The sequence below is a fragment of the Pseudonaja textilis genome, chromosome 2 (genome assembly GCF_049901715.1).
Source record: "Pseudonaja textilis isolate UNSWEBS1 chromosome 2, rPseTex1.2, whole genome shotgun sequence".
Lineage (NCBI taxonomy): Eukaryota > Metazoa > Chordata > Lepidosauria > Squamata > Elapidae > Pseudonaja > Pseudonaja textilis.
This window is the reverse complement of record NC_141991.1, coordinates 211,033,563-211,061,168: the sequence shown is the minus strand read 5'-3', so window position 1 is coordinate 211,061,168 and position 27,606 is coordinate 211,033,563. Positions and strand designations below refer to the sequence as shown.

Here is a 27,606-nt window from a genome sequence, read left to right as displayed (position 1 = left end):
TTTTTCTTTGATCAGTTCTTTGACCAAGTTTTAAACACTTTTTAAAAAGTAGAGGACTGCAAAACAATAAGTTCACAAAAGTATCTGTATCTGTTGAAAAAGGACAAGCAGGATATTTACATGAAATGAATTGACTTCCTTTAGTTTATAGTATTCTGTTTAAGTGGAACTTGGAGTGTTAGAGTTGAACATTCCAAGTTCCACTATCAATTGGAACAGTTTATTTACTGTCTTCTCTGTCCACAACTATTTGATTGTCCAATTTTACAATGTAAGCTGAAAAGTTTTTCTTGCATTATGATGCATTATTATAAATCAACATCAGGGCCTTTTTTATTGGGTATTAGAATTTTTGCATATTTGAGAAACATCTTCTTTTAAAGCTGCTGTTTTTAATATGTAACAGTTGGCTTTTAGGAACATTGTCTTCACGGCATCCTGAATATTTTTTTTGACTCAATAGAGTTTGAGAATAAATGCCATCTGGAAACTTCCTGAAAAACTATTCTGCTTTCTCATACTATTGGTATGAAAGAGGTAGTTTAGAGTAAAAGATAATTATTTTTAAAGATAATACAAGAATGGTTTGAGAAATGGAAATTAATCTCCCTATTTTAGGAATTCAAGATTATTTAAGAAGCACAAAACTTCCTTTGAAGTTTAGGTCCTTTTTCTTACAATCTGCTACATTGACAGCCAGTGATTCCTTTAACAACTCTCCTCTTTTCTCTTCACAAGAGGAAGAGAATTTTATAATCCAAGTAGGCTACTGAGATTGATACAGAATATCCCAAGTTAAAGAATTAATTTAGATAACATTTGGTTTACTCTTTAATTCAACAACTACTTCTCCTCTACTGCAGATAGAACCTCCACTTTAAATCAGTTTTCCTCCTCCACTTAATCCACTGCCCATATATCCAAAGAACTATTCAATAAATTTCTGGTTTATACCAGGCAATTAATAGTGTTCTCCCCCTCCCTACAACACACACACAAACTGTTCTCTGGATTGATGTCCTTTCAGCAGTTAATATGAGAAGGAAGCTGAATTGTTGCTAAGAAGTAAATTAATATGATATGTTTTCTAACTTGTTCCTCTCTTGTGAGGAAAAATATATAAGCAAATGCAATGTTAAAAGTCAAGAAGAATGTTGTGATTCATATTTGCTAACCTAGTTTGACTTCTTTATACAAACTGTCTATTTTAAATCTCCAATGAGCTAGAAATTTTTATTCACAAGCTATTTAAGAATGGAATAAGACATAATATTGAAGTATGTACATAAGCAGGATTGTGGCTCTACAAAACTTGTTAATTCAGTCATTTCCTTCATCTGTTTCTCCCATACCCATCTTCTGTGCTGCTTGTCAGCCCTTCAAAGAAGACAGAATAGGAAATAGATGTCACAAGGATTATTGGAATTCTATTATTTCAGGGTGTATCAACAGAATTTTGAAGGGCTGACATAGACCTTTACACCAAACTGATTCAAGACAGAGCACTATGGCATTTCTTTTTGACTTCATTCTGCCTTTCAAGGCTTACTTAACAAATACTGAATACCTTCTTCAAGGACAGCTGCATATCCTCTATCTCAGTGGTCCCCAACCTTTGCGGCTTGGCACCGACCCTTTGTTTGTGCGCGTCAAGCTGTGCTTGCACACCAGCCCGCTGCATGTGCTGCCTGGTTGTGAATATGCCACAGTCTGGTAGTGGGGGTTGGGGACCCTGGTCTATCTTAGCAATTTGTGTGCTAGACTGATAACTTCAAAACCTCATTAAGCTGCAATTCCTGGTTTACAAATAACAATCTAGTATTTATTAAAAAAGAAACTGAATTCTGGTTCATTCCTCATCTTGGATATTTAGGAGGATTGCATAGATATATGTACATATTCCAATCTAGTTTCCTCATAATGTGTAAACTTTTTGGATGATAAGTTAATTTATTGGTTTGGGACAGCACACTATATTATTCATTCCTTCTTTTTTATATATTGCTTGTCTGACTCAGTTTTAAGTATCCCTGACTCTCTTAATAAGAACCCAATGCAAAAGGAGTCTATAGATATGGGCATATACTATAATTTTTACGAAGTAAAGCAAACCATTTTTATCAATGAATCATAATAATTGCAATTACCAATTACAGTTGGCAATTACCAATGGCATTACCAAGATACTTGTTTTTGTATTTTTTCTCTGACAATTTTCTTACATTTATGCCTTGAGCAGAATTTTTTAACGCCTAAAGGATGTGTTTTTGAAAGATGTCAAATTCCATCTGCCCTATTTGATTTGCATTTTACTGTCTTTTCTGATGCCTATAAGGCTTTTATTATAAGACTTTATGTAAAGCTGTCTTCTACTATCCTAGGCCTGTGTGTGTGTGTATGTGTGTATGTATGAATGTATGTATGTATAAATATCAAATTATTGATGTGAGGATATTCAAAAGCAGATGGTAATTGTTGTAAGAATATAGTCACTCTTCTAGACAATTTTTAGGTCAGAAAATTGAGAAGTATTGTCCTATATCTAACTTGTTCTAACTGATATGTTTGTTCACATATCAAGTCAATCTGTTTCATACATTTGCTAGTACTTTTGACAGTCGCTGTTGCTGTCCATCTTAAAATTAGCAAATTATCACTTGTCAACATCTTTGCTTTCTAGTTTTTAAAAATACTTAACTAGGTAAATATTAATATCTAAAAAGGCAGTAAATATATATACTAAAGGAAGCCAGGTTAAATATAAGGGTTAAGGATATTATTTCAGTCATCTGTTTTACAGACGACAGTCAAGAAATAGAATGTTGGTGAATGTAATAATGCATTATTTGAAGTAGTTTGGGGAAAATAATCTTTCCCCCTTTAGACATGTAGCTGCTAATTATTCCTATAATTCATGTTTATGAAAAAAAGGCCTTTTGTCTTGGCATTACTAAGGTGCATGAAATATACTGGTCAGTCCATTGCCTGGAAGACCTAGAAGCAAAATTAGACACTATCTATGGTAATGTAGTGATCAGGTCATTATTAAGAGACAGTGTCAAGAATAACAATCTACTGCATTGTTTTGGGTTGATTTTGCAATCTTTTGTGTGGATGAAAAACAATTTCCACTATTTAAGCAGGAACACTCATATATTGAAGTATAAGAAGAAAGCACTCCTAAAAAGTAAGATATGGAAGAAGTTAATCAAAATTAAATTTGCCAATCAGATAGTGAGTAGAATCCAACAACATATAGAAAATTAATTAGCAATCTACAGCACTTCCAAATAAGATATTTGTATTGTTCTACTTTCTTGCATTTTTACACAAAGGTTTTATTTTGGAACTCATGCTCAAATTCCCAGATTTCAGTACAGGCCTGCATTTTGTTTACATATACTGTAATCCCATTGCTCTTTCCCTTTTATATGGCTTCTTTCTTCTGAATACATTATACAGTACTGTTCAGCTTTGTATTCTGCTCTTGAATTCAATCTATCAGAATCAGAATGCCACATTCTCTTGGAGAGTTCTGTAACCCATTTGTCCCATTTAAACCATTGCATAGTTTTGTGTGGTGGAAAAGTGCCAAGGAAAACTTCCTAGGAAAATAGAAAAACAAAACCAAAATATATGTAATTTCACTTAATAAAATACATTTAAGTTTTTTAAAAGAAAAAAATCAAGAGTTATGAAATGAGACTATTTTGGTAATATGTGAAAAACATTTTATTTTTTTTAATAGTCATCATCCATTCTTGGCAAAATACTTCAAAAATGTTAATGTTTTTAGACAAAAACTGAGACCAGGAAACCATTTTCACTCATGCTTGATGATTAACTTGGGTAAAACCAAAACTTTATCTAGCAGTAACTATTTAATCTGCTAAAAATGGTTGATTTATTTTCTGTTGGACTATTTCTTCTCTTTGTTTCCTAGGATAAAAAAGATAAAGTGTCCAGGTTTGATACTATTCGACATTCCATTGCTGGTATGATAAGATCACCAAAATCTATGTTAGGCTCTTCATCGGTAAGTGGGCAGGTAATGTATTCTTTTGTCTTTATTAAGAAAAAAATTGATTTCACTATTTTCTGCATAATTTTCTGTTATTTGCCACAGGAAGATTTATTTGATTAATGTTTATAATATTTCCTATATTGAGAATGGTATTTCCTAACAGTCTGCAGTAGATGAAACCCACCACTAAAGAATTCAAATGTTTGAACTCCCAAAGTACAGGTGCACACTTATTTAATAAGCAAACTTTAGATTATAAATATATATAAATTGATTTTATTGTGATCAAGGAAGTCATCAAATTTCAAGTATAATCATAATTGAAAAAAATGAATATTCCTGGGACCAAGTACATAAGAATAATCTAGGGTCAAGCTATCAACCTAATGGCTGGTATCAGAAATCAAAGCATAGACCAACAGGACTGAACACAAAAGGATGATGAAATATCAGAAAAGAAATACTGTACATATTTATTGGTCCATTTGGGCCATCTCTTAGACATTGATCTGCTTGTCATGTTTGTACCACTGCCTTATTTGACTGTTAACACTTCTAAATTAATTAAACTTATAGTTTCATCAGGGTTTTCAGTTAAAGATGTGCTGACATAGGTTACATCATCATTTTCCAATCTCAGCCTTTATCTGTCATATGCTCTCACTTCTTGTTAAATATTTGATTTACCTTGATGTGATTATATTATAAGAAAATATGAATGGGAACAGCTTGTTCTCAGATAGGTTATGTTAATTTTAGTTCATGTTGTAACCAAAACCTGGATCACCTAAAACAACCAAATCATTTTGAAGATATAACATAGATTTATTAAGTATGCAAATAACAACGGTGTACAGCACTGGGTTTGCAGCAAAGCATTGGCAGCTTCCTGAGTAGCCCTGAGCAAAAGCAGAACCACAGCTTATACACTTTTGGCCTACTACATTGAAAAGACAAAGACAGACAGAATAAAATGCAGCATTGATATTGGAATGTTTCAATAAATGGATGACTTTCTCATTATTTATCTCTTATTACTAGATCAGTATGCTATTTATATTATCTTTAACATATAGCCAGTGAATATAAACAATGTGGTTTATTGGCCTACTAGTTTCTGTCTGGGTTTGTTATGTCAGCTTTCACAGTCTGCGAAAGGTGACTGGCCGCAGCTAATTTCATGCCTAAGGCAGAATTAGACCTCAATTCAGTCTTCCATTTTTAGCCCAGTGCCTTTAACAATTATAGTAACTTGATTCTCAAATTTGGCATTATATTAATCATTCTTTTTCATATTTTTCTTTTAAGTTTTTTGATGTAATATCAGCAAGTGAAAAACCCCTGGCAGAACAAGATTGGTATCATGGGGCAATCCCAAGAATAGAAGCTCAAGAGCTATTAAAACAGCAAGGGGACTTTTTGGTGCGAGAGAGCCATGGAAAGCCTGGTGAATATGTCCTTTCTGTGTTTTCTGATGGGCAACGGAGACATTTTATCATTCAGTATGCTGATGTAAGTTTGACTTTGATTTTTTAAGTGATTGAAGTGCACTTGATTTCAATAGCTACATAATTAGTTATATTTATATAAATTATATTAGATAGCTAAATAATTATGCACAGCTAGGCATTATGTTACTTACCTGCTTTTTAAAGCTAAGAAATCATTATCAACCACTTATGAGCCACAAGTACTGTTCTGTGCATTTGATTCAGGATTCAGTAGTTTTCAGTAGTAATCTTTCTACCTTTGAACTGGTGCATAGGATATGTTCTTTGCTCTGTTGTTAATTTCTAATTAGAGATCTTTAGAATTATACGATTGCCAGTTCCTATTTTTATCCTAAAAGGTACTGATCTAATTTTTTGGAGCAGTGCAGTTCTTTATTTTTTCAGTTGGTTCTTTCAGTTATTGAACTTCATGTCCAGAACCTTATGTAGCAATTTCTGAAGATGATAATGAACTCTCCCCCACTCCCCAAAATAGGAAAATGTTACAATTGCCAATGCCTTACTGTGCAAGACTACTGCAGTACATTCTACAAGAGGCTGCCCTTTCAAGAGCATTCAGAAAGGAATTGGTACAAAATACAACTTCTCAGTAATTGTTGGGTTTTACCTCCAAGTATACATGTGTCTTAGTCCCTACATTCATTGCCAGTATTTTTTTTTAATGTGGTTCAAAGAGCTGGTCTTTCACATGTATACTTGTAAAGCCTGTATGGCTTGTGCCTGGTAATTCCAGGAGCACCATTTCCTATAATTGGCTGAAGCAGTATATTCATGCCAGAAGAAACACTTGATGGTACGCCAGGTCCAAAGAAGTGATGGCAACTGAGGCCAGGAGGTACAACTTTTGAATTGCAGCCTCCTGTGGAATAGCTTCCCCTTAAAATTGAGGCTTGCTCCTTCTATTACAAAATTCGTCAGAATGGAGCTCTTCTGGACAACATTTGGAGAGTTTCTATATTGTCACCATCTTTAGTAGCAGTATTAATAGAATTATATATTACTCTGATTCACTGAATTTGCTTTTTTATATTTTATGTTTAGGTTTTTATAAGTTTATATTTGTACTCTTGATTTTTAAATTGTTGATTATAAATTATGAATGTTGATGTTGTAAACTGCAATGAATTTGTAGTTGACTACACATATAAATGGAATGAATAAAAGAATAAATATAAAGCAGAATGTTCTCAGGAACACTGGCATACTCAGTTTCCAGACTGCAGAGTTTTACACAAGCTGTTCTTATTCTTCAGAGGTATACTACTAATAAAAGGGAGGATTGGGGAAGTTAATTATTCAACAAATTCTCCTAAAACATGAAACTATGGTAGGAGGATACCTATGCTCCATTTTTCTACCTAATCCTGATTTTAGATTCATGCATGTCCTAATAAGGCCAGCCAACTTTTCATAAAGTCGTAGTATACATGCAATAGATAATTCACAATTGTTTCATTGAATTGTGAAATAAATATTTCTAATTTGAGGAATGATTAATTCATTTTTTTTCACACAAACTTCTTAGTGGAACTAAATCATTCAAGTATTTAAATTCAAAAGAATTCACAGAGCTAAAGCACCTCAAGCATTTACTGCACAAAAGCCTAAACTGGGAAGATTAAAATATGAAGAGTGTGAAATAATGTTCCAGAATAAAGTATGGATGGAGGTTATATGAAATTGGGTTATTGCTCTGCAAGAAGCAGATAGTAATAGAGCTAAATAAAAATTCTTAATCTTCTGTGTTTTGAAAACTACCTAGATACACACAAGTTATATTTAGCAATCTGAAGTTTTATAGTGTAATGATTAATATAATCATTAATATAGTGTAATGTATTATATAATCAGCTTATATTTTAGGTGTTAATGAAATTTTTTAAAAACCCGTGTTCAAACATTATCTCAAAAGACTTCATTATTAAAAGTAATTGTAAAGACAATTGTAGCTGACTAGAATTATTTCAGAAAAGCAAATCATGTCTTTGTCTGTTTGTATTTGAGCTCCAAATTTTTTATCACTTAATACTCTGGAACAGGGGTGCTTAAATCCGGCCTGCGGGGCCATCCTGGAACTATAAGGGACTAGCCCGCTATGCTTCTGGTGGCTATAATAGGCCATGTGTCTCCCCCCCATCTCATTTTCATCCTCCATGGCCTCCTGCAACACTCTGCTGGGCAAAGCCGGTTGAAAAATTGGCCCAAAATGCACCGTAAAATGGGCCAGAAAACAGGCCCCAAATGGGTTGAATAATGGGCCCAAAATGCATTGAGAAATGGGTTGAAAACCAGCCGAAAAAAGGGCCAAAAATGGCCCACTTGGCCTGTTTTTGACCGGCAGACTACTGCAGAAGGCCATGGGGGTGAAAATGAGACACAGCCGTTTTGGCTGGCAGGGTGCAGAAGACCATGGGGGCAAAAATGAGGCACAGCCATTTTGGCTGGCAGGGTGCTGGAGGAGACATTCATCGTCCCCCACCTACTCCCACCCCCATCGGCCTGCAGAGGAGAATTGAAATGGTGATCTGGACCTCAAAGAAATCCTGTTTGACACCCCTGCTCTAGAACAAGAGTTATAAAGCAACTAAGGTTTGATTTCAATGGGAAGAAAATCCCTGTTATTTTCTTTTATATGATGCATCACTATGTGTTTCAGAGGAATATTAGACTGTTTAAAAGCTTACTATTTTTCTGATTACTGTATATTCTCATTTTGCTTTATATGAACAATATCCATTTACATCCTATTAAAATAGTTTAGAGATAAAAGAGATACTGTACATTTTAGCTACTTTCAATAAGAGAGATTTCTATTGTTTTGTTTTAAAAACAACTGTTAGAAAATAGGTCCAACAGTAGTTGCTACTCCATTCTAATTTTTATTTCATGGCTTAGAACAAAAGTTATAAATATTGTGAAATATTTTCTTTGTTAAATCAGGAAGTATTTCAAGGCATACACTGATTATTGCTTCTTGTACTTGAAGACCAGTGGTGGGATTCAAAAAAAGTTTATTATCGGTTCTGTAGGCATAGCTTTGTGGGCGTGGCATGGCTTGGTGAATGTGGCAGGGAAAGGATACTGTAAAACCCCCATTTCCCCTCCACTCCAGGGGAAGGATACTGCAAATCTCAATTCCCACCCCGCTCCAGGGGAAGAATACTGTAAAATTTTCATTCCCTCTCCATTCCTGGGGGAAGGTTACTACAAAATGCCCCATTCCCTCCCCACCCACTAACCTGCTTTCTAGCTTCGTTCTCCTATGCAGGGCAACAAAAGAAGACCCATATGATCAGCTGGGACTTGGGAGGCAGAGAATAGATGTGGGGTGGGGCCAGTCAGAGGTGGCATTTGCTGGTTCTCTGATCTACTCAAAATTTCTGCTACCGGTTCTCCAGAACTGGTCAGAACCTGCTGAATACCACCTCTGTTGAAGACGGTTTGTGTTTTTTTCTGTCTATAAGATATAAGATTTATATTATATTGAGAATATTTATTCTCAATTTACTGGGAAAAAAACTAATATTCTGTTCAAGCTGTAATTTCCTGCTCATTTTTATAGCATAGCAGTGGTTTTATAATTAAATTATTTTCATGGAGATTCAGTTTGGTTATATACTATATATCCTAATTTGATGATCTTGCTTGAGAAAGCTATAAACAAACTTTTTGTTTTGAATTAAATTTGAAATCTTATTTAGTAAATATGTATATTGGCTACAATTCCAATGTTGGATATAACAACAATGAACATCCATAACAGAGGTGGTATTCAGCAAGTTCTGAACAGTTCTGGAGAACTGGTAGCAGAAATTTTGAGTAGTTCAGACAAGTTTTACAGTATTCTTCCCCTGCCATTCCCACAGAACTAGTAGTAAAAAAATTTGAATCCCGGCACTGATCCATAAGTTAAATAAACTATTTGTTTGTTTGTTTGTTTTGTCAAGTGATTATAAGATAACAGGTATAAGTATAACACAGTTATGAATGAATGAAATAGATACATATAAGAAAAATAAAAAGAAACAATAGGACAGGGACAGTAGGCACGTGGGTGTGCTTATGCACATCCCCTACAGACCTCTTAGGAAAGGGGTGGGGTCAATAGTAAACAGTCTGAAGTTAAAGTTTTTGGGGTTTGGGGAAGAAACTACAGAGTCAGGTAGAGTATTCCAGACATTGACCACTCTTTTGCTGAAGTCGTATTTCCTGCAATCAAGTTTGGTGCGGTTTACCTTGAGTTTGTATCTATTGTGGTTGAAACTGAAGTATTCATTGACAGTTAGGACATTGCAATATATAATTTTATATACTATACTTAGATCGGACCGAAAGCGGTGTAGTTCTAGGTTTTCTAGGTCTAGCATTTCAAGTCTGGGGGCATAAGGTATTCTGCAACGATTAGAGAAATAGAGAACTCTTCTTGTGAAATATTTCTGGACTTTCTCAACTGTATTAATATCAGATATGTAATGCGGGTTCCAGACTGATGAGCTATATTCAAGTATTGGTCGAGCAAATGTTTTGCATGCTCTAGTTAATAGTGTAATACTACCAGAGAAAAAGCTACATAGGATTAGGTTAAAACTCTTAATGCCTTTTTGGCTATGTAGCTACAGTGGGCTCTAGCACTTAGATCATTAGAGATGAGTACTCCAGGGCCCTTGACAGAGCTTGGATCATTAACAAGGTCTTTACTATTCAGCTTGTATTTTATTTTCTGATTTTTTTTGCCAATATGTAAGACAGAGCATTTATTTGTTGAGATTTGAAGTTGCCATTTGTTTGACCATTTTGATACATAGTTGAGGTTGTTTTGAAGGATAGCAGTATTGTCGGTGGTGTTGAATAGCTTTACATCATCAGCGAAGAGAACGCAAAAAAACTCAAAACTATCATTTGAACCTTTGTGAAGAGAGGGATGAAGACAGTAAAAGAAACAATTACTAACTTATATTTCCAAAAGTTTCCAGCTGCTGAACTATGGTTTAGCAAACTAAGTCATACATTGTATATTATCCAAATAATTGCAGCTTAAGAAATCATTTCAGAATTCTTTGGTACAAGTTCTTAAAAGACAACTTGTTGCATAAAACAGCAGTAAAGTCAGGCATGACTTCATTAATGGAAACAGTTCTCATTGTTTAACTTTTGTATTTATTCCTCAATTTTGTCCTATAGAATCAATACAGATTTGAAGGAACAGGATTTTCAACAATTCCTCAGCTTATAGAATATCATTATACAACAAAACATGTGATTACAAAGAAATCAGGCGTTATTCTTCTGAACCCTGTTGTTAAGGTATGTGTATTTAATACCAATGGTGAAACCTGATTTTCTTTTTTGCTGATAGTAGGCTATGTGGTATTTGTATTTCTCCTTTTTATGAATATTTGATTTTTTGTCATAATTTTTATTGTTATTCAAAAATGTTAAAATACAAAACTGCAAAAAAAGAGATTCACAGGAACAAATAAACCAAAAAGCAAAAGAAACAAAACATTGCATTAGGGGAAAAAAATACAAACACAACTACATTTTTATCCATGCTAGTTGAATACTGATAAATATATGACAACAATATTAGTTTCCCACCCCTTGCGAAACAGGCCCCAAAATTTTTCAAACTTTTAATTCTGCTTAAAATTATTACCTTGTCATCTATCTACTGTATTAATGACCAAATAATTAACAAAGAAAACAACAAGCAAACAAAAAAGGCAAGAACAAAATATCACCCGCTGTTAACAAACTATTGTATTCAACTCATAAGGAGTTTACCATGGCTTCATTCTATCCCCAATCATTCCAACAGTTAACTCTGATTTGTCCTGGATCAAATATCCAAGATTGTATCTTAACGCCATTTTTTATCAATTGTTGGCTAGTTAAATATAGTAGACCCATTCTTACTGTTCAGCAGCAATCTTTGGGAGGAGTCTATTAATATTTGGTTTTACTTGCATATTTTGAAATCATATAAAACATTTAATCTTTATTCTTTCAAAGAGTTATGCAAGCTCAGACATATTAGAAAATTAAAATGTCAAGCAGGCTGAAATTACTGCTTCATGCTTTCTTCTGCATTGAGGGCAGACACTTGGGTGCAACACTAGGATAATCAAAAAGTGTGAGGATCTGAGATGAGTTATAGGGAGCTACTTTGGTGGCATGAAGTTTTGGGAAAGACTCTGGATAGCAAGTCCTTATTGTAGTTGCTAAACAAGAACTATTTGTAATATTAGTCCTCATTCTGAGAAGTTTTTTTCAATCAGGTTTTACATTGGCTTTAGTTGGTTGTAAATGGATATTTTATCCTTCTCTGCTTCCCATAAGATTACAACATTTCTTCACAGTGATTTGTATAAGTGTATTCTTCCAAATAATAACATGTAATTATTATTAGACTATGAACCCAGACAGTGAAGCAGGTGAGGACTTCTAGTATTTTCTTGAAATAATGTTTACTGAATAAAGTATGAGGTGTGTTTGTGTCTATATGTGTGTGTATCAGAAATAATTATGAAAAAGGCTGTTTGGGGTGGGCAACAATGATATTAGTAATTTAATTTATGGACTAAAACTATATTCAATGGACCTACCTTAGTTGCAATAATAATGTCAGATTTATCTTAAACCTTTTAATGTTATTCTTGTAATAAAGCTTTTAGATAAGAAATGTTTGTGTTTAACTGAGTGCCCTGACAGCTCTCTTGGTAATGGAAAAGTCAACCTTTCTAAATCTACAATTTTCAGCTATTTTTGAAGCTTTTTCTTTTCAATATGCAGTATAATTCACCTAAGAATTAATATAAAGTTTTGATTTATTGATTGAGTGAAATATTGTCAACATTCTGCACAAAAAATATCCTTTTAAAAAATCACTGTTTCCTAAACAAGTAAAACAGAGTAGATATTGTCAGAAAAATGAAAAAAAATTCTTTTTAGCAAAAGACTGGATCCTAATGATGAACTTTGGCAGGAACTATTCAGCAATATGTGAACATATATTAATCATGATAGTAGGAAGATACTATAGATCTGGTTTGGGAAATAATCTGTAGACTTATAGTATATTTTAATGAATACTGAAAACTTTTCTGTATAAATCATACCTATAGAAATATTCATTTGCATTTATTTTAATTGGATTTCTTTAAAAAAAAACTTCAAACAGCTAAATTGTGATCATGCTCATAAGTTCAGACAAATCAATTCATTTACCAAATAATTAGAGTAAAAAGGAATTTCAAAATATTTTGTTAGTTTTTTTCATGTGATGCATGCAACAGAAATGCTTTCTTCTATGTTAAGTACTGCTTGATCACTGTTTGATTGCTTGTTTAAAATTCATGTGAAGTGAGTCCTTGGCAGGAGTCCTTGAATATTTTAATTCTTCTTTCATACAAAATTATCCTACGTGTAACCATTTAGTAATTGGAATTTAAATTGGAGCATCACAATTGATGCTATGGAACAAACAAAATGATGTTCAATTAGCTTATTGAATAAAATGTTCATTTTTTATTGTGTCATTGAAGTAACTATTAATAGTTGTGGCCCAATTACATATCATATTCACTGTATGTCAAGCTAAGAATCATAATGGAAAAATCTTAATAGGATTTAAATTACAAGAGCCAATGTGTGAGTAATTTTTTGAAGGAAAAAGTGGTAAACAAAGATTTCCTTTTATGCTTACATGTAAAGTAATAATGTGTTACCAATTCAATAAATTATCATTAGAGTAATGAAAATTTTATTGAAGCAATCACTGCCCAAATATTTGAAGATAATAGTAACTCATATACAGTATAAGGTGGTATTCTAAATATGTTTTAAAAATCAGTGTGTGTGTGCCTGTGTGTATTCATTCTAATATATGAGCATCAGCAGAGGGATGTTTTATCTCTCTCTGTGTATATAATATGTAATGAAAGCACTGCATTAGTAATAAAATAAAAAGTTAATGTAGAATATTCATTACTATTATGTTTTCTGAGGTAGGTATTTTGATCATGATGTATTGCATTTGTGTCAGGTTCATTGGCTTTTGGTTTATTTAAAAAACAGATTTAAAATGCTGGTTTAGAATCTTAAATCCTTGTGCAATTCACTATCATGTTACCTTAAGGAATATTTGAGCCCGTATGTTAGAAAATCTATTGCATTCAATTGGGGCCTATTTTGCTAAGATGTCAGGCATAAGAGATCTGGAGACAGAACTTTTGGTACCTTCAAACTTAGAATTTGCTTTGATTGTGCTCTTTTGTTTTAAGGACAATAGTCCTTCAAGTCCCCATCCCACCACCTGTTTAATACATATTTAACATATCAATTGAAACTTTTGAAACATCATATTTATAGAATAGCTAAATTCTGTGTCCTGTTTTGGACACCAGTCAATTTCTGGATTGAGTGTCTGATTACCATTGTTGCAATTAATGGGAAAGCCCTTTGAACCAAAGATCACACATGCTTTCAAATGTCTACATCCCTCCCTCCAATTTTAATTCTGTTTCAAGATAACTGCTTGGATGTGGGGTCCTAAAACAATATATATTTTTTCCAAAACTTGGAAAGATTTTTTTGTGGGAAAATTGCCTCTGAAATAGGCAATAATCGGAAAAGAGTGTTGAACATTCATCATAATTGACAAGTATCGAAAGAATAGGACTGTATTTCAAATTCCCATCTACTGGGGTTTTCTTGTGGAAGATGTAAGCCTTTCTGTTTCTATATGGATTATCCAAAAATAGTTCAAATGGACAAAACAACAACTGAATCTTAAAATTCCTCGTAAATATAGAAAACTTTTGCCAGCATGATGTTCGGCTCTATTTTACACACTGTGATATGAAACAGTTGTCAGCATTCCAGAAAACCTCCATTCCAATAAATAACTCTGAGACAGACATCCTCTCCAGGGTTCTTTTTATTACAGTAGTAAACTGGCACATCTGGGAAATCCCAAATCTGAAAGTTCTGGGTTTCCTTGCAATAACTAAAAAATTACAAATCCACCCCCTGCACCCATCATTGCATCATATGCCCCAATCACTATCCATCCCAACTTGAGATGTCCTCTCCAACCAGGTGCAGAGATAACATGACCTTGACTTAGAAGAAGAATGCTATTATGTCTAACCACATATACTCCAATAAATTCCCCCCTCCCATTTTCCCAGGCTCAAGAATGTGGTAGTGTGGAAGCATCTGGTGCCAATATGGCTTCCAAAGCTGACAACAGTCTTATTGGAGTTGGGCAAAACCATAGGTTAATGCAGTGGTCTTGTTTTCATTAAGTATATATGGCCTGAGTGAGGCTCTGTCATGAATCAGTTTGAAAAAAAAATCAGTAGGAAGAACACTTAATATCTGGTGAAGCTTGAACATTTTCTAAATTTGGAATTGTATAACAATATTTTTTCGCATTAAATGGATTTATAGAAGAACTAGGTTTTCCTGTGTGTTTTTTATTTGCTAGCAGGCAGGAACAAACTGCATGAAATCTGCTCTACTTTCTAGAAGATACATATGCTTGTGTTTTGCAGTCTCTTTGATAAACATTGAAGTGAACATTCCCTTGAAACTGCTTCTTGAAGTAACACAGTTTCCATCCTTCTAAGAGTCAGATAAAACGGCTGCATTGAAGTGCTTTATTTGCTTTGGTTACCTCCTGTTGGAACTGCTGATTGAAGTGTCAGAATTGGTAGAAACATCTCATTCAGACTAGTCACGTTGTCTTTTTACCTCTGGGAGGACTGCTGCAACAACCATTTGTCACAAAGTACATCTCTGAGGCAAAGCTGAGCTACCACACACAGGCCTATGACATGTTGCATTTGGTTATCACAAATCCCTCATGTAACCAAATATCTGTAACTCCTAAATATTTGAGTAAGATTTTGGCTTGATTTTTGACTTTAACGAATGTGGAAAGCTTATATCATAAAGCAATGACATAAAAAGGCATTGGAACAGCAGCAGACATAATGACTAATGTACTGGTATAAATAGTTGTAATAGTTTCTGACAGCTTATTTGATTGCAGTTTATAGTACAATTTTGTTTATTGTTCTGAATAATTATATATCAAATATATTTCTCATCAAGAAGTCTTTAAAATGCCATCTTCACAGTGTCTTTAAAATAAATACTTTAAACCAGGGGTGTCCAACCTTTCACCTTCCCTGGGCCACATTAGAAGATGAAAATTTGGTTTGGGCTGCACATAAAATAAAATAACAGTAACGATACCTGATCATCCAAAAAAAACCCATAGAAAACATAGTTAACATATTAAATTTATTTGGAAATGAAGTTAGTGAGATTTTTTATTATTTATTTATTATAAATTATTTATTTTTTATCACGGTTTTTTATCATGGTTTTTTTATCACGGTTTATTTTCCGGCCAAATTTTGCATGGGGTGGGAAGCTCGCCCGCCTCGTGCCTACCTCTCCTCCTGCAAATGGCCCAGCTGGATGAGGCAGGACTGGAAGGCAGAAGCAGCAGCGGTGGCGGGGGCAGAAGCGGCGGAGGCAGAAGTGGCAGCGGGGGCAGAAGCGGCGGCGTGGGCAGAAGTGGCAGCGACGGTGGGGGCAGAAATGGCAGCGGGGGCAGAAGCGGCGGCGGGGGCAGAAGCGGCGGCATTGGCGGCGGCAGCAACAGCAGGAGGTGGCGCTCTAATGGCGCCTGCCTTTTCTGTTGCTGCTTGGCTTGGCGCTCGCCTCGCCCCGCCTCGCGCCTGCCTATCCTCCTCCTCCTCCTTGCTGGCTCTGGCACAAAGGTTGGGGTGGGCACTGGGCCACATTACGAGACGACCTGGGCCGCATGCGGCCTGTGGACCGTGGGTTGGACAAGCCTGCTTTAAACTACTGAACAATGAAACATATCTTTTATTCTAGTACTTATTTTCTTCTTACATGTGTGATTGTGTGTGTTTGTATTCATCATGATTTTGGGTGTGGCTGTATTTATTAGTCAGATTCTGTGGATTGCTTTTAGTCTGTTGACAAGGGCTTATGGCAATTGCAAGGGAAGGGTTGCTAGGTTCTCCCTTGACCAGAGTGCTGGATGGAATTGATTGTTCTTGTTGAGATGCATCTCTGAATATGCTCATCAGCTTTGGAATAGGTATCATCAGTATAGTGGTAACACCCCTTTTCTGTTGTTCCCTATCATTCATTTCATTATCATTAATTATCATTAATTTGAATGATTAAATCCAGACAAAGAAACAATACTGTTGGTAATGAGAAAATTGGACTCAAGGTAGATGTTAGGTTTATTAAGTACAAAGTTTTTCTTTCCAACAAAGGGTATGTTCACAGTATGGGACTGTTCCTTGGATCCCAGTTATTAGATTTGCATATGAAGCCTATGGCAAGTAACATCTTTCCATAACTATAGTGATTGTGCCAACTTTGATTCTTCCTGAGCTAATCTGACTTGGCCATAGTTATCTATGCCTTGATTACATCTTTTATAGATGATTTCAATGTGGACCTACTGTTGAAAAATGACCAACGATAGCTTTAAGTGCAAAATGATTAAACGAGCTGTTGACTGATGCAAATTATGTATTATGTACGGTCCAAATCCAAGAATCGGTCATGATTGAATAGAAGAATTGTGGTAATTACTCTCCAAGCACAATTTAAGATATTAATGTTGAACTTTAACACTCTATATAGCTTAGGAACTGATTATCCAAGGGATCATTTCTGCTCCTTTAATCTGTCCAGTTATTTAGATCAGCAGGAGAGATCCATTTGGAGTTTCCCCTGATACTAGAAGCCTGCTTACATGGAAAAGGATATTTTCCTGTATGCTTATGAAGTACTTTTTATAAGCAGGTACGCTTGCCCCTCTGTTCTCCTAGTATTTAGGAAAATTGTAGAAATCCATCTCTTTTACCAAGTGCTTAAACTGAGATTCAAGTTACCGATTTTAATTTTGTTCTAGTTTTAATTATATAGCAGTATGTCAGGATTTAAGTTAGATAAATGAATATCACAAATAGGAATTAAATTAATAGGAATTAAAAGAAACTAGCAGAGGACTGGACAATGAATAATGAACATATTTGTCTGCTATAATTCCTTTTCAGTGATTGGAAAAATGCTCATTTTTCTTTTTAAAGAATTGGGATAATAAATATTGCTAATATTGCTTTGAACCTTCCTAAAGTTGTTTTTATTTGAGTGCACTGATTTAATATATTTCTAGTTTTGTCTACCTATTTCCCTTAGTATTACTCCTTTATGCTATGAAATGTATAATCAGTGAGTGGCCTTCTCAAGCATACCTAATAAAGATCTTGTGCTATTCTGTTAAATGCAAATCATCTTATTCTTTTCTAATAGCAATAGCACTTAGATGTATATACTGCTTCACAATGTTTTACAGTCGTTTCTAAGCAATTTACAGAATCAGCATATTGTCTCCACAGTCTGGGTCCTCATTTTACCTCATTTTGCAAGTGCCTTTGAAATGTGACCACTGATTTTATCTACTGGATATCTGTTTCTCTGCCATATATTTTACTCTGTCTTACATATAACATTTTCATTAGATGATCAAAACAGGGATAGCTCGCATACCCATAGAATCTGTCTTTCAATCTATAAGCTGTTGAAAATTATATAGGATATTAAGAATGCATCCAAAATTAATTCTGCCATTTACTTGGTATACAATTTAAAATTGAATACTTTGGATTTTTTTCAATAATATCTCTTCAAGATCTCATACAAGAGTTGAAGATATTGGTTTTTCCACTGCTGGTTTCTTCAATGCAAACTAAGATATACTTGGTTTATGTTTTCATGGTCTGATCTCATAAGGGATATTTCAGTAAAGATACATAGCTAAAAATATAGAGACAATGTTAAGATAACAGTAACCTCAAAAGTTTTTTTAGGTAATTATGTTTTTGCTTAACTCTTTCTAGCAGTGGCAATTTTTGTTTGGATTAAAATGTTTCTAGAATCTCTAAAATGCTGTTTAAGTAAAATTTATTGAAAGGGCTCTTTGAAATTTTTATATCAAGATCATAAAGCTGTTATAAGCATATAGACAGTTCATCAGTATTATAAATATTTGGGCTTTTCACATGTAATATAATAAAATTTAATGATGTTTTCTGTAATTTTTAAAAATGATAGATGAATTCATATATTAAAGATAATATGGATATATTGTATGGGTATTATATCAAGCCAAAGTTTTGATTAGGAATTTGCTATGATTTTATTAGCTGATTTCACATGACTGTCCTTATCGTTTTGTATGTGGTTGTCTAGTTTCATTGAATTATACTTCTGGAAGAAAGCCAGTGATATGAATAAGAAATATTAGCTTTTTTAAAAAAAAATTAAATATTAATGTCTGTTGCTGCAGGATAAAAAATGGATTCTCAATCATGAAGACGTCATTCTGGGAGAATTACTTGGCAAAGTAAGTAACTATCAAAGCAATGGGGAAACTCCTAAATATTAAACCTTATTAGAAAACTTCTTACAATACATATTTGCTATTAAGCCTTTTCAATGCATGATAGATCACCTACTTTAATTTATGTCCAGTGTGTCTTTAGTTTGAGGTCTTTGCAAAATATCAGCTAAACCATGAGAAGACAGGACTATGTGGTCCTTGGTGCTCTCCGAGCTTAGTTGAGAGAACTCAACTAAGGAACACACACACAGGAACACACACACACACACACACACACACACACACACACACCATTCAACCCTAAGGTATAAATAGTCTCTTCTATTCATGATTGGACTGTGGGGATTCTTAACAGATTTCAGTGCAGATCATGGAGGGCAATATGTAGTATATGATGGTATAAATAAAATGATAGGAATGAAGATTAAAGTTTTTTGCAGCTGTTATTTTAAATAACTTGAAAATACTGTCACTTCAGCTTATTTCTTCAAATTAAGATATTGTCACCAATAAAAATCACTTGAAGAATTTTGGATGATGGTTCAGAAAATGACTTTTTAAGTAAAAAGATATTGAATTCACAAAGTACTTAGTAAAACTTAGAAAGATTAGAATAGGGTCAAGGATGCTAATTCTAAAACTTCTTATAATATGTCTTACTCCAGATGCTGATGAAATACTCTGTCATGTGCAAGCTGATACATGCCATTAATATTACTAATTTATTGTCTTATTAAATATAAAGTTGCACTCATTAAATGTATTAAATGTCAAGGGAAGTAAATAATATCAAAATATGATATATTTAAATATTTTTATGTTTATTAAAAAAGAAAAGAACAGATGACATGTTTGAATATAGAAGCATATTATGTAATCTTAAAAATATTAAGAAACATTGCTTTATGGGTTTTACTCCATTAAGATTTAGCAAAATTATGGTCTCTGAAACAGAACCAGTGTTAAAAGATAGGTTTGATTTCATTTTTTTCTAGTTGATATTGATGCTTTGTGTAGTAGTTTGCTATTTGTATTCCGAAGAAGAGTCATATGTCCAGGCCTAATATGGTTTTAATAATGCTATATTTGAAGTGATTATTCTCAAACCTTTTGGGTATTGATGCTGACGTGAGGAGAAATTATACTATATATTTCTTGTATTTATTTTTTATTTTACCCCATTGTCCCAGTACTTTGGAATTGCAAGAGTACCAGAACATTTTATTTATTTATTTATTTATTTATTTATTTATTTATTTATTTATTTATTTATTTATTAATGTGTGTAGGGGTGTGTGTGTACAAATACACACATATGTTTAAAATAATTTTAAAAGATGGTAACATTGGAACTAAACTGAGATAAAATTTAATATAAATGGAGTTTCTACTAAAGAATACACATTCTTCATATGATCTAATTTCACAAGGAAGCACACAGGAAGATTGTTAGAGCTGTAGTTGCATTCTTCCAAACAATATTATATCTGCTTATATTATTCTTAACCCTAATTTTTTTTTTAAATCTTCTGGCAACAGTTACAATAATTGTGTGCATGTGTGCAAATGCACAAGCCTTTGAATCAGTGTTGACTCCTGCAACAGCCTGGACAGCCCCAACATTTTTCTTAACAAGATTTCAGGAGTGGTTTGCTTCCAAGGGCAGAGAGAGTGTGATTGGCCCAAGGATACTCCGTTAGCTTCATGCCTACTTGACTACTCACTGTTCTGATAATTTAATGATCACTTTTGAGAAATACTAAAATTATAAATGACATGGAAAATACCACAGTTTTAAAATATGAACGCTACACCTTTGAGGCATATGCAAGTGTAGCAATTACATTATGACAATCTGACTTCCCTTGTCCGCTGAAGATACTGCTGCACTGCACTAGTTCATCTATTAAAAATGGTACCTACTTAGAGAAGTAAATATCATTTTTAATAAATGAACTTATCTATTAAGTTACATGACCTTATATAAGAAAATTAGTATGAATGCATTGAATTAAGATATTTTGATATTTTATGCATTTAGAATATGATTTTGTTCACTGTTTTCTTCACTGACAACTTCTAATATTTACAACTTCAGGGTAACTTTGGTGAAGTCTATAAGGGAACATTAAAAGATAAAACACCTGTTGCTGTAAAAACATGTAAAGAAGATCTTCCTCAAGAACTGAAAATAAAGTTTTTATCAGAGGCCAGGTAAGAAATAAAAAAATACCAAAATATATAATTTAAAAAGTCATTTAGTGGCTGAAAATATTTCCCACTTCAAAATGTATTTCAATTTGAAAGTGTTTATGCCATTACATTATTAATAATGTAGAAGTTACTTGAATTAAGCCTCTCTAGGATGGGAGAAGGGCAGAGAAATCAGCAATGAGAACATTATCCTACATTTTTTCTATATACAAAGTGAATATGTTTAGATCATTACTGTTTTTATAAGCAAGATATATCTAAAATGATAGTCATTAAATTTCCTGGAAGAATAAATGTGAGTGAATTAACTTTTTTCTTATGATAAATTAAAGAGCATTTAGAGATTAATATATTACACTGATGTAAGGAAATTTTCCACCTCTTTGCAGAATACTCAAACAATATGACCATCCCAATATCGTAAAGCTTATAGGAGTATGTACCCAAAGGCAGCCTATTTATATTGTGATGGAGCTTGTTCCAGGTAATGTTGGTTTACAATATTATTTGTAAATAATATATTTATATGCCATTTGTCCTCTATTTTTCTCTTTCTCTCACTCTTGTATTTTGATGTCTTGGACATGCATTTTATGCTTTTTAAATTACATCACTTTGGAATTTAAACATGGTGATTTATAAGGATTAGATAAAAGTGGCTTGAGGAAATTCAAAATCATACTTATATTTTACTTTTGCCAGGAGATGGAAGTAGTATCAAAACCATAGCTTTTAAATATATCTCATTGTAAATTTTTCTAGAACATGGAGATATGCAAATCTTGGCTGATCCATGTTACTTGCAATATTGAGTGTATGGTGTAAAAAAAAAAGTAAAAAATACCTCTGTAATATGAGCTCTATTAAAAGTTTAAAGAAATATTGATTAATATGTCAACTTCATTTAAAAGAAACAAGATTAAAAGTTAAGAGAAGCTGTATTGCAGGATTGTTTTCCCATATTTTTCACATGGTGCTTTCCATGCATGAATATTTGTATTTGTAATGTTAATTTGTTGCAAAATTGATACTTTTGCAACCAATGTGCATGTTGTGATAAAAAGCAAAATATAATCTTAATGTCCTTTTTACAAACAAAACCCCATTCTTTAAAAATAGGCTTTGGAGAATAAATGGTTATATTTCTGCTAGACTGCATTTGTATATGTTTATTTATGCACAACATATTTTTGTAAGACTGGGGAGAAAAAAAATAATTAATATAATGAAGAGAAAAGAATTGGAAGTCACAAGATAAATATTTCATTTAGTTCTTTAAAATGATTTTATAATTTAGATGCAGCAACCTTTGATGGCTGATGGTAGGTTTTACTCTAATATAGTTTTTCCATTGTGGGCTATACATAAAATAGTCTACAGTAGGTATGTTTTGATATAGTAAATATCAAAACCTTAATCGGATAAATAGTTCATTAAAGGTTATAAAATTAAATTTTAAAAATTAATAATTGTATGATAAACAATAAAATATCCATAAAGGATCAAAATTAATAAAATAGACAGCAAGGTTAATCTTCTAGTGCTACTCTTTCTATTTCCTAAAATGGTCACAGTTACCCACTTTAAATCTTTGGCTTCACTTTATTAAATGTTTTACAAATATCTTTTCCAAGAACACACTAAAAGCTGCAAAACAGAGATATCAGAAAAACATGATATGTGAAGTCTTATTCCCCAGTCTCTGAAGTGCTTTGTCTGAAAGGACTGTTCCTGTTGCACAGTAACAAGATATTGAAATTTAATTATTGCTTGCTTTTGTGCCCAGAAATAGATCATGGGAACTGAATGATATGGGAAGTGAGCAGTGGTGGGATTCAATTTTTTTTACTACTGGTTCTGTGGGCATGGCTTGGTGGGCGTGGCAGGGGAAGGATACTGTAAAATCTCCAATCAGAGGGGGTATTTGCTGGTTTTCCGAACAACTCAAAATTTCCACTATCAGTTCTCCAGAACTGGTCAGAACCTGCTGAATACCACCTCTGGAAGTGAAGTCAAAAAACATGCTTATTAGAGGCTATGGACGATAAACTCAGCAGAGTAATTTTGCCCTACCCATTGCAAATTGTGAAATAGCAACTGTAAGGGGAAGAACGGGTTAAAAAGTAGAGTTACATCCATAATGTCTCTTTGAGTGAGTTCAACATTTCATAGACTTAATTTGATATATTTAATAATTTTTATACCTAGATTTTTATTTAATACTGTTTTTAGTCTTGGCTCAATTTATTTTATGTGACCCAAAATGTTTATGTGATAAATATTTTAGTGTCATATAAGATGATTCCAACATGGTTTTTCTTAATTTTTGGATTGCATTGCTACTGTAGTTTAATCCCAAACCCAGTGAAATAGTCTAAGGCACTCATTTACAACAGCATTAGTACAATAGAATATGCTTATTATAGTTTATTATCAAAAGCATTTTTTCCAATGCAGTCTACTATTCCTGCCTGAAATGTTCAGGCAACCAGTATACATTAAAATTCTCTATCTCAAAATGTGTACTAATAATAGTCAGCCCAGTATATTAAAAGATAATAAATGATATAAAAAGCTTCTATGATTATATTTGGTATCTTTGGTTGACAAAGTAGTAAAATGAGTATCAAGATAGGGACATAGTTATATTTCTGAAAATTAGCCTTCCACTAAGCACTAGGTAGCCAACTATTTTTTTCCAGTCATGGGAAGCAATGCATATAGATGGTATCATTCAGAAGCTCACGCTTATAATTTCCAGAATGAAAAACAAGTCATTGCACAACTAATTTTCTGCAAATAAAAAACAGTATTATTAAAAATAGTGTACCATTAAAAAAAGAACAACACCAAGAGATCAGTTCTTCACAAGTAGAAGTGAAATGTAATCAGGAATCAAGATTAAATGTCATACAAAAGAGTACGAAACTATCAGTATAAACCAAGCATGTACTGCATCTGGGAATTTTGAATATAATTTTTATTAAGAATTTTAATTACAACAGTAGAAAACCAATGTAAACTAAACTTAGAGAAAGTGAAGCCAATGAAAAAAAGGGAGGGAGGAAACTGTGGAATCATATTTCAACTGATAGAATATTTGTTAATTTATTCCTTTTAAATGCATATTGTTTCCATACAATGTAATATAGATTTAATCCTTTGTAAATCATTGCCTTTTTCTGGTATCAACATGCATATGAATATCATGCCAGTGTACTTTTTATGAGTCGTAATATTTCAGTCTTTATTCCTGTTGGTTTCATCCTTCAAAATACTGCTGATGTTGTGTTAGTGGGTACTTTAAAGTGCTGTTCCAGATTATTTACTTGGTTGCGGTGATATTTTATTTCATGCTTAATGTTCTAATATAAATGAGAACTTGAGAGGATGAATGGTCATAACATTATCACATTGAAAATACACTAATATTTGGAACCAGGTCTTCAGTTTGCACATTACACAAATTGATTAAATTGGAATTTAGTACATTAAATCCATGAAAACAAAAGCTCCTGTGTGGTTGATTATTCTATTTAGTACTCTTGTAGGAAACAGTGAAATCTTTGTATTTAAAGCTTTTTGTTTTGTTTCCAATTGCCTGCATTTTGTAAGCCTTCATTCAATATTCTAGCTAAACACTGATGCAGTGTTTGGGCACATAAATTACTGATAGTCCTTCTTTAGGAATCACAACTGGAACTAGCACTTTGGTCATTAAGAAAGCAGTCACTAAGTGAAACTGCAACTGCACTTTTCTTTGCTTTACAGACCTGTGATGTAATGAAAGGATTGGTCAGAAGTTACTTCTACATCACTGTTGCAACTGCAAACAGTTGTTAAACAGGACAGTGCATAAACATGGAGAATGTGTGGTTGTATGTGTGTATACAATGAATGTTTATCCAAATAAGTATGACTGTGTATAAAAACATATTTCTGCCTGCTTTATTATATGAAAATAAGAGTGGGTATGTCAGAAGAAACAAAATTGAGCTGGACACAGTAGGGATGAGATTACTTAGGAAGTGTATGTAGTAAAAAAATAGAAATTGAATCAGTGTATGTGAATTGAAACAAAGGAAGAGTGAATGGGTCAAGAACAAGTGAAAATCACAAATAGTGATTCAATGGAGTAAAGAGATCCTCAGAAATGAAAAAGTCAACATTTTTAAAAACAAAAGACAGTGCAAGATAGTCCTTTCTTACAATCACAATTGAGACCACTATATAATGTGTCCTAAAGTGAGACATTACCTTCCCCATTGGCTGACATTCTTACAGTTTTTCTGCCACATTGCACAATTATTATTATTATTATTGCTGAGAAGCATGGCGCAAATATGCATGCTAGCCAAGGGAAAGGCAGGAAGTCGTTATGTTCACTGGGGAAGCGATGGGGGTTGGTTCAGCTTCTCCTACATATGGTTTCCTGAGCCAACCCCGCTTTCTTTGTCCTTGGGCAAAAATGCTTCCTGAATCATGAAAATAACAGGTGTGAGTTAGATAGGATCATAATGTGCTACTTTGAGAATTGAAGCCATTTCTAAAATGGCATCTGCTTCCTGGATGGCATCATATGGCCTCTGTATAGGGAGGTCATGTGACAGATCAGCTGCTTCTCTTTTCCAAAAGCATTCTTTGGAAAAAGTAAGTGGACCGCGATGTGATAGGAGAGAGGAGGGTGTGGGACCCAATGGGACAGCAAGCACGTCTAAAGCCTCTGGGGACCCAACCAGTTAAGAAGTAAATGCAAGGTGGACCCAGTGAGAAAGGATTTTGGTTGTTAAGCAAGGCAACCATGTGGGCAGCCTCACTTAACTACAACTATGACTTACTGTCATAATAGGCAGATTCCATTGAAATCATACGTCAAGGACTATTATAAAATATTGTGTAAGTATTATCATAAAGCAATTTATTACACAATACAAAATGTGATAAAATATTTCCTGTGCTGATGTTTGTCTGTGCTATACAATTCCATATGGGGTATTTTCAAGGCAGATGTCCCAACTTTTCCACAGAAGGAAGCACATTAGAAGCTCTGTCATTGTTGAAGGCATTGAAGAACCTGGCAAGAAAATATCTCTGTAATACTTTTTTGTACCTTTCTCCCCAAGCCATTTCGTAGGCCACTATCCATTTAAAATGATCTCAGATACTACACATACTGAATTCCTCCGACCCATATCTGTTGAAAGTCCTTTCAGAATTGTTCATAAATTTCAGGTGATGTTGGTTTTCTCCTAATTTAGAGGAATTTTGCTGTGAAGAGTTCCAAGATACATACAAGTAGAAAATTTACTTACAAAGTATATATAAATACCAGAGACAATAAAATATTAACTAACATAGCACAATAGTTAACTTCTCAATAATAATTAGATAAAGACCCTCCAGAGTAGTGGCCCCCTAACCTTTTGGACACTAGAGACTGGTTCCATGGAGAGAGTTTTTTCCACGGGGGCATGGTTTCGGATGCTGCTTGCATCCCATGGATGGGGCCCCACTTGTTTGTATGGCCCCATTTCTGGCATGCCACAGCCCGATGCCAGTCCATGGACCAGGGGTTGGGGACCCCTGTTCCACAGAATAGAATAAACTTGTAATAAATGTTATCTCTTTGCCCATTTATAACCGGAAAATCCCGTTCTATGATAAATCTGAGGCAAAGGAGAGGTGGTTAAATTCCACTTTCCAGATGCTGAATCTGCCATTTTTATCTTATTTTGAAGGGAAAACCACTTTTTTCCAAGTAGCAGAAAGAGTTTTGGGTAACATCCTTGCAAACATGATCTCCACCCATGTTTTAATCAGATCCTGCCTGAATCGGAATGTGTAAACCTGTCAGGCAAATACCTGTCTATCTTGTGAACATTAGGTAGCATTATCCTACATCCAAAACATTTCATCCCCCTTGCAGTCATACAGCTGACTTTTATTATACCTATTTATTGCTTTACTATTTGAAACTGTAGCTGTATCCCTGTAGTCAGTAGCGTAGTACCAAATACATTGAGTCCAAAAATGCATTTAATAAATTGAATCATAACCTGAGAACAATCATTTCCATTTTTAGCCTCAATCCGGCTCTGATTGCTGGTAAACGTTGCACCAGTAGAAAGAGAAGTTTCCTATTAAATAAAAACCCAATGCAGTGATCTTTTGTCTACCTGTGCACATAAGATGAGGGCAAGGGGGGGAAATCCTTTTAGAAACAGTAATGTACAAAGCTTTTAAGTGTGATATGCAATTAGTGAAAGATATCCTTATGTGGAATAATAGTGGCTTAGAACAATTCACTTTTTAGCCTTTTCTTAATATCTTTTGGCTTTCAGTACTGTCAAGCTGAGAAGGATTTTTCTCCGATCTTTCCTGCCTTCTGCCTG

General features: G+C 33.7%; 1 protein-coding gene across 9 annotated transcripts in view; it reads left to right on the top strand.

Moving 5' to 3' along the window:
- FER (FER tyrosine kinase) overlaps window positions 1-27,606 on the top strand; it is a 129,555-nt gene that overhangs the window by 65,106 nt on the left and 36,843 nt on the right. For 6 of the 9 annotated variants that reach the window (XM_026719697.2, XM_087926980.1, XM_087926983.1 and 3 more), the window contains 6 exons: window positions 3,944-4,048; window positions 5,333-5,536; window positions 10,717-10,839; window positions 18,947-19,003; window positions 21,099-21,214; window positions 21,604-21,698. In XM_026719697.2, coding sequence (XP_026575482.1) covers window positions 3,944-4,048; window positions 5,333-5,536; window positions 10,717-10,839; window positions 18,947-19,003; window positions 21,099-21,214; window positions 21,604-21,698 — 700 coding nt within the window. The remainder of the gene's footprint in view (window positions 1-3,943; window positions 4,049-5,332; window positions 5,537-10,716; window positions 10,840-18,946; window positions 19,004-21,098; window positions 21,215-21,603; window positions 21,699-27,606) is intronic. The other 3 variants (XM_026719707.2, XM_087926986.1, XM_087926985.1) reach the window with 1 other exon arrangement.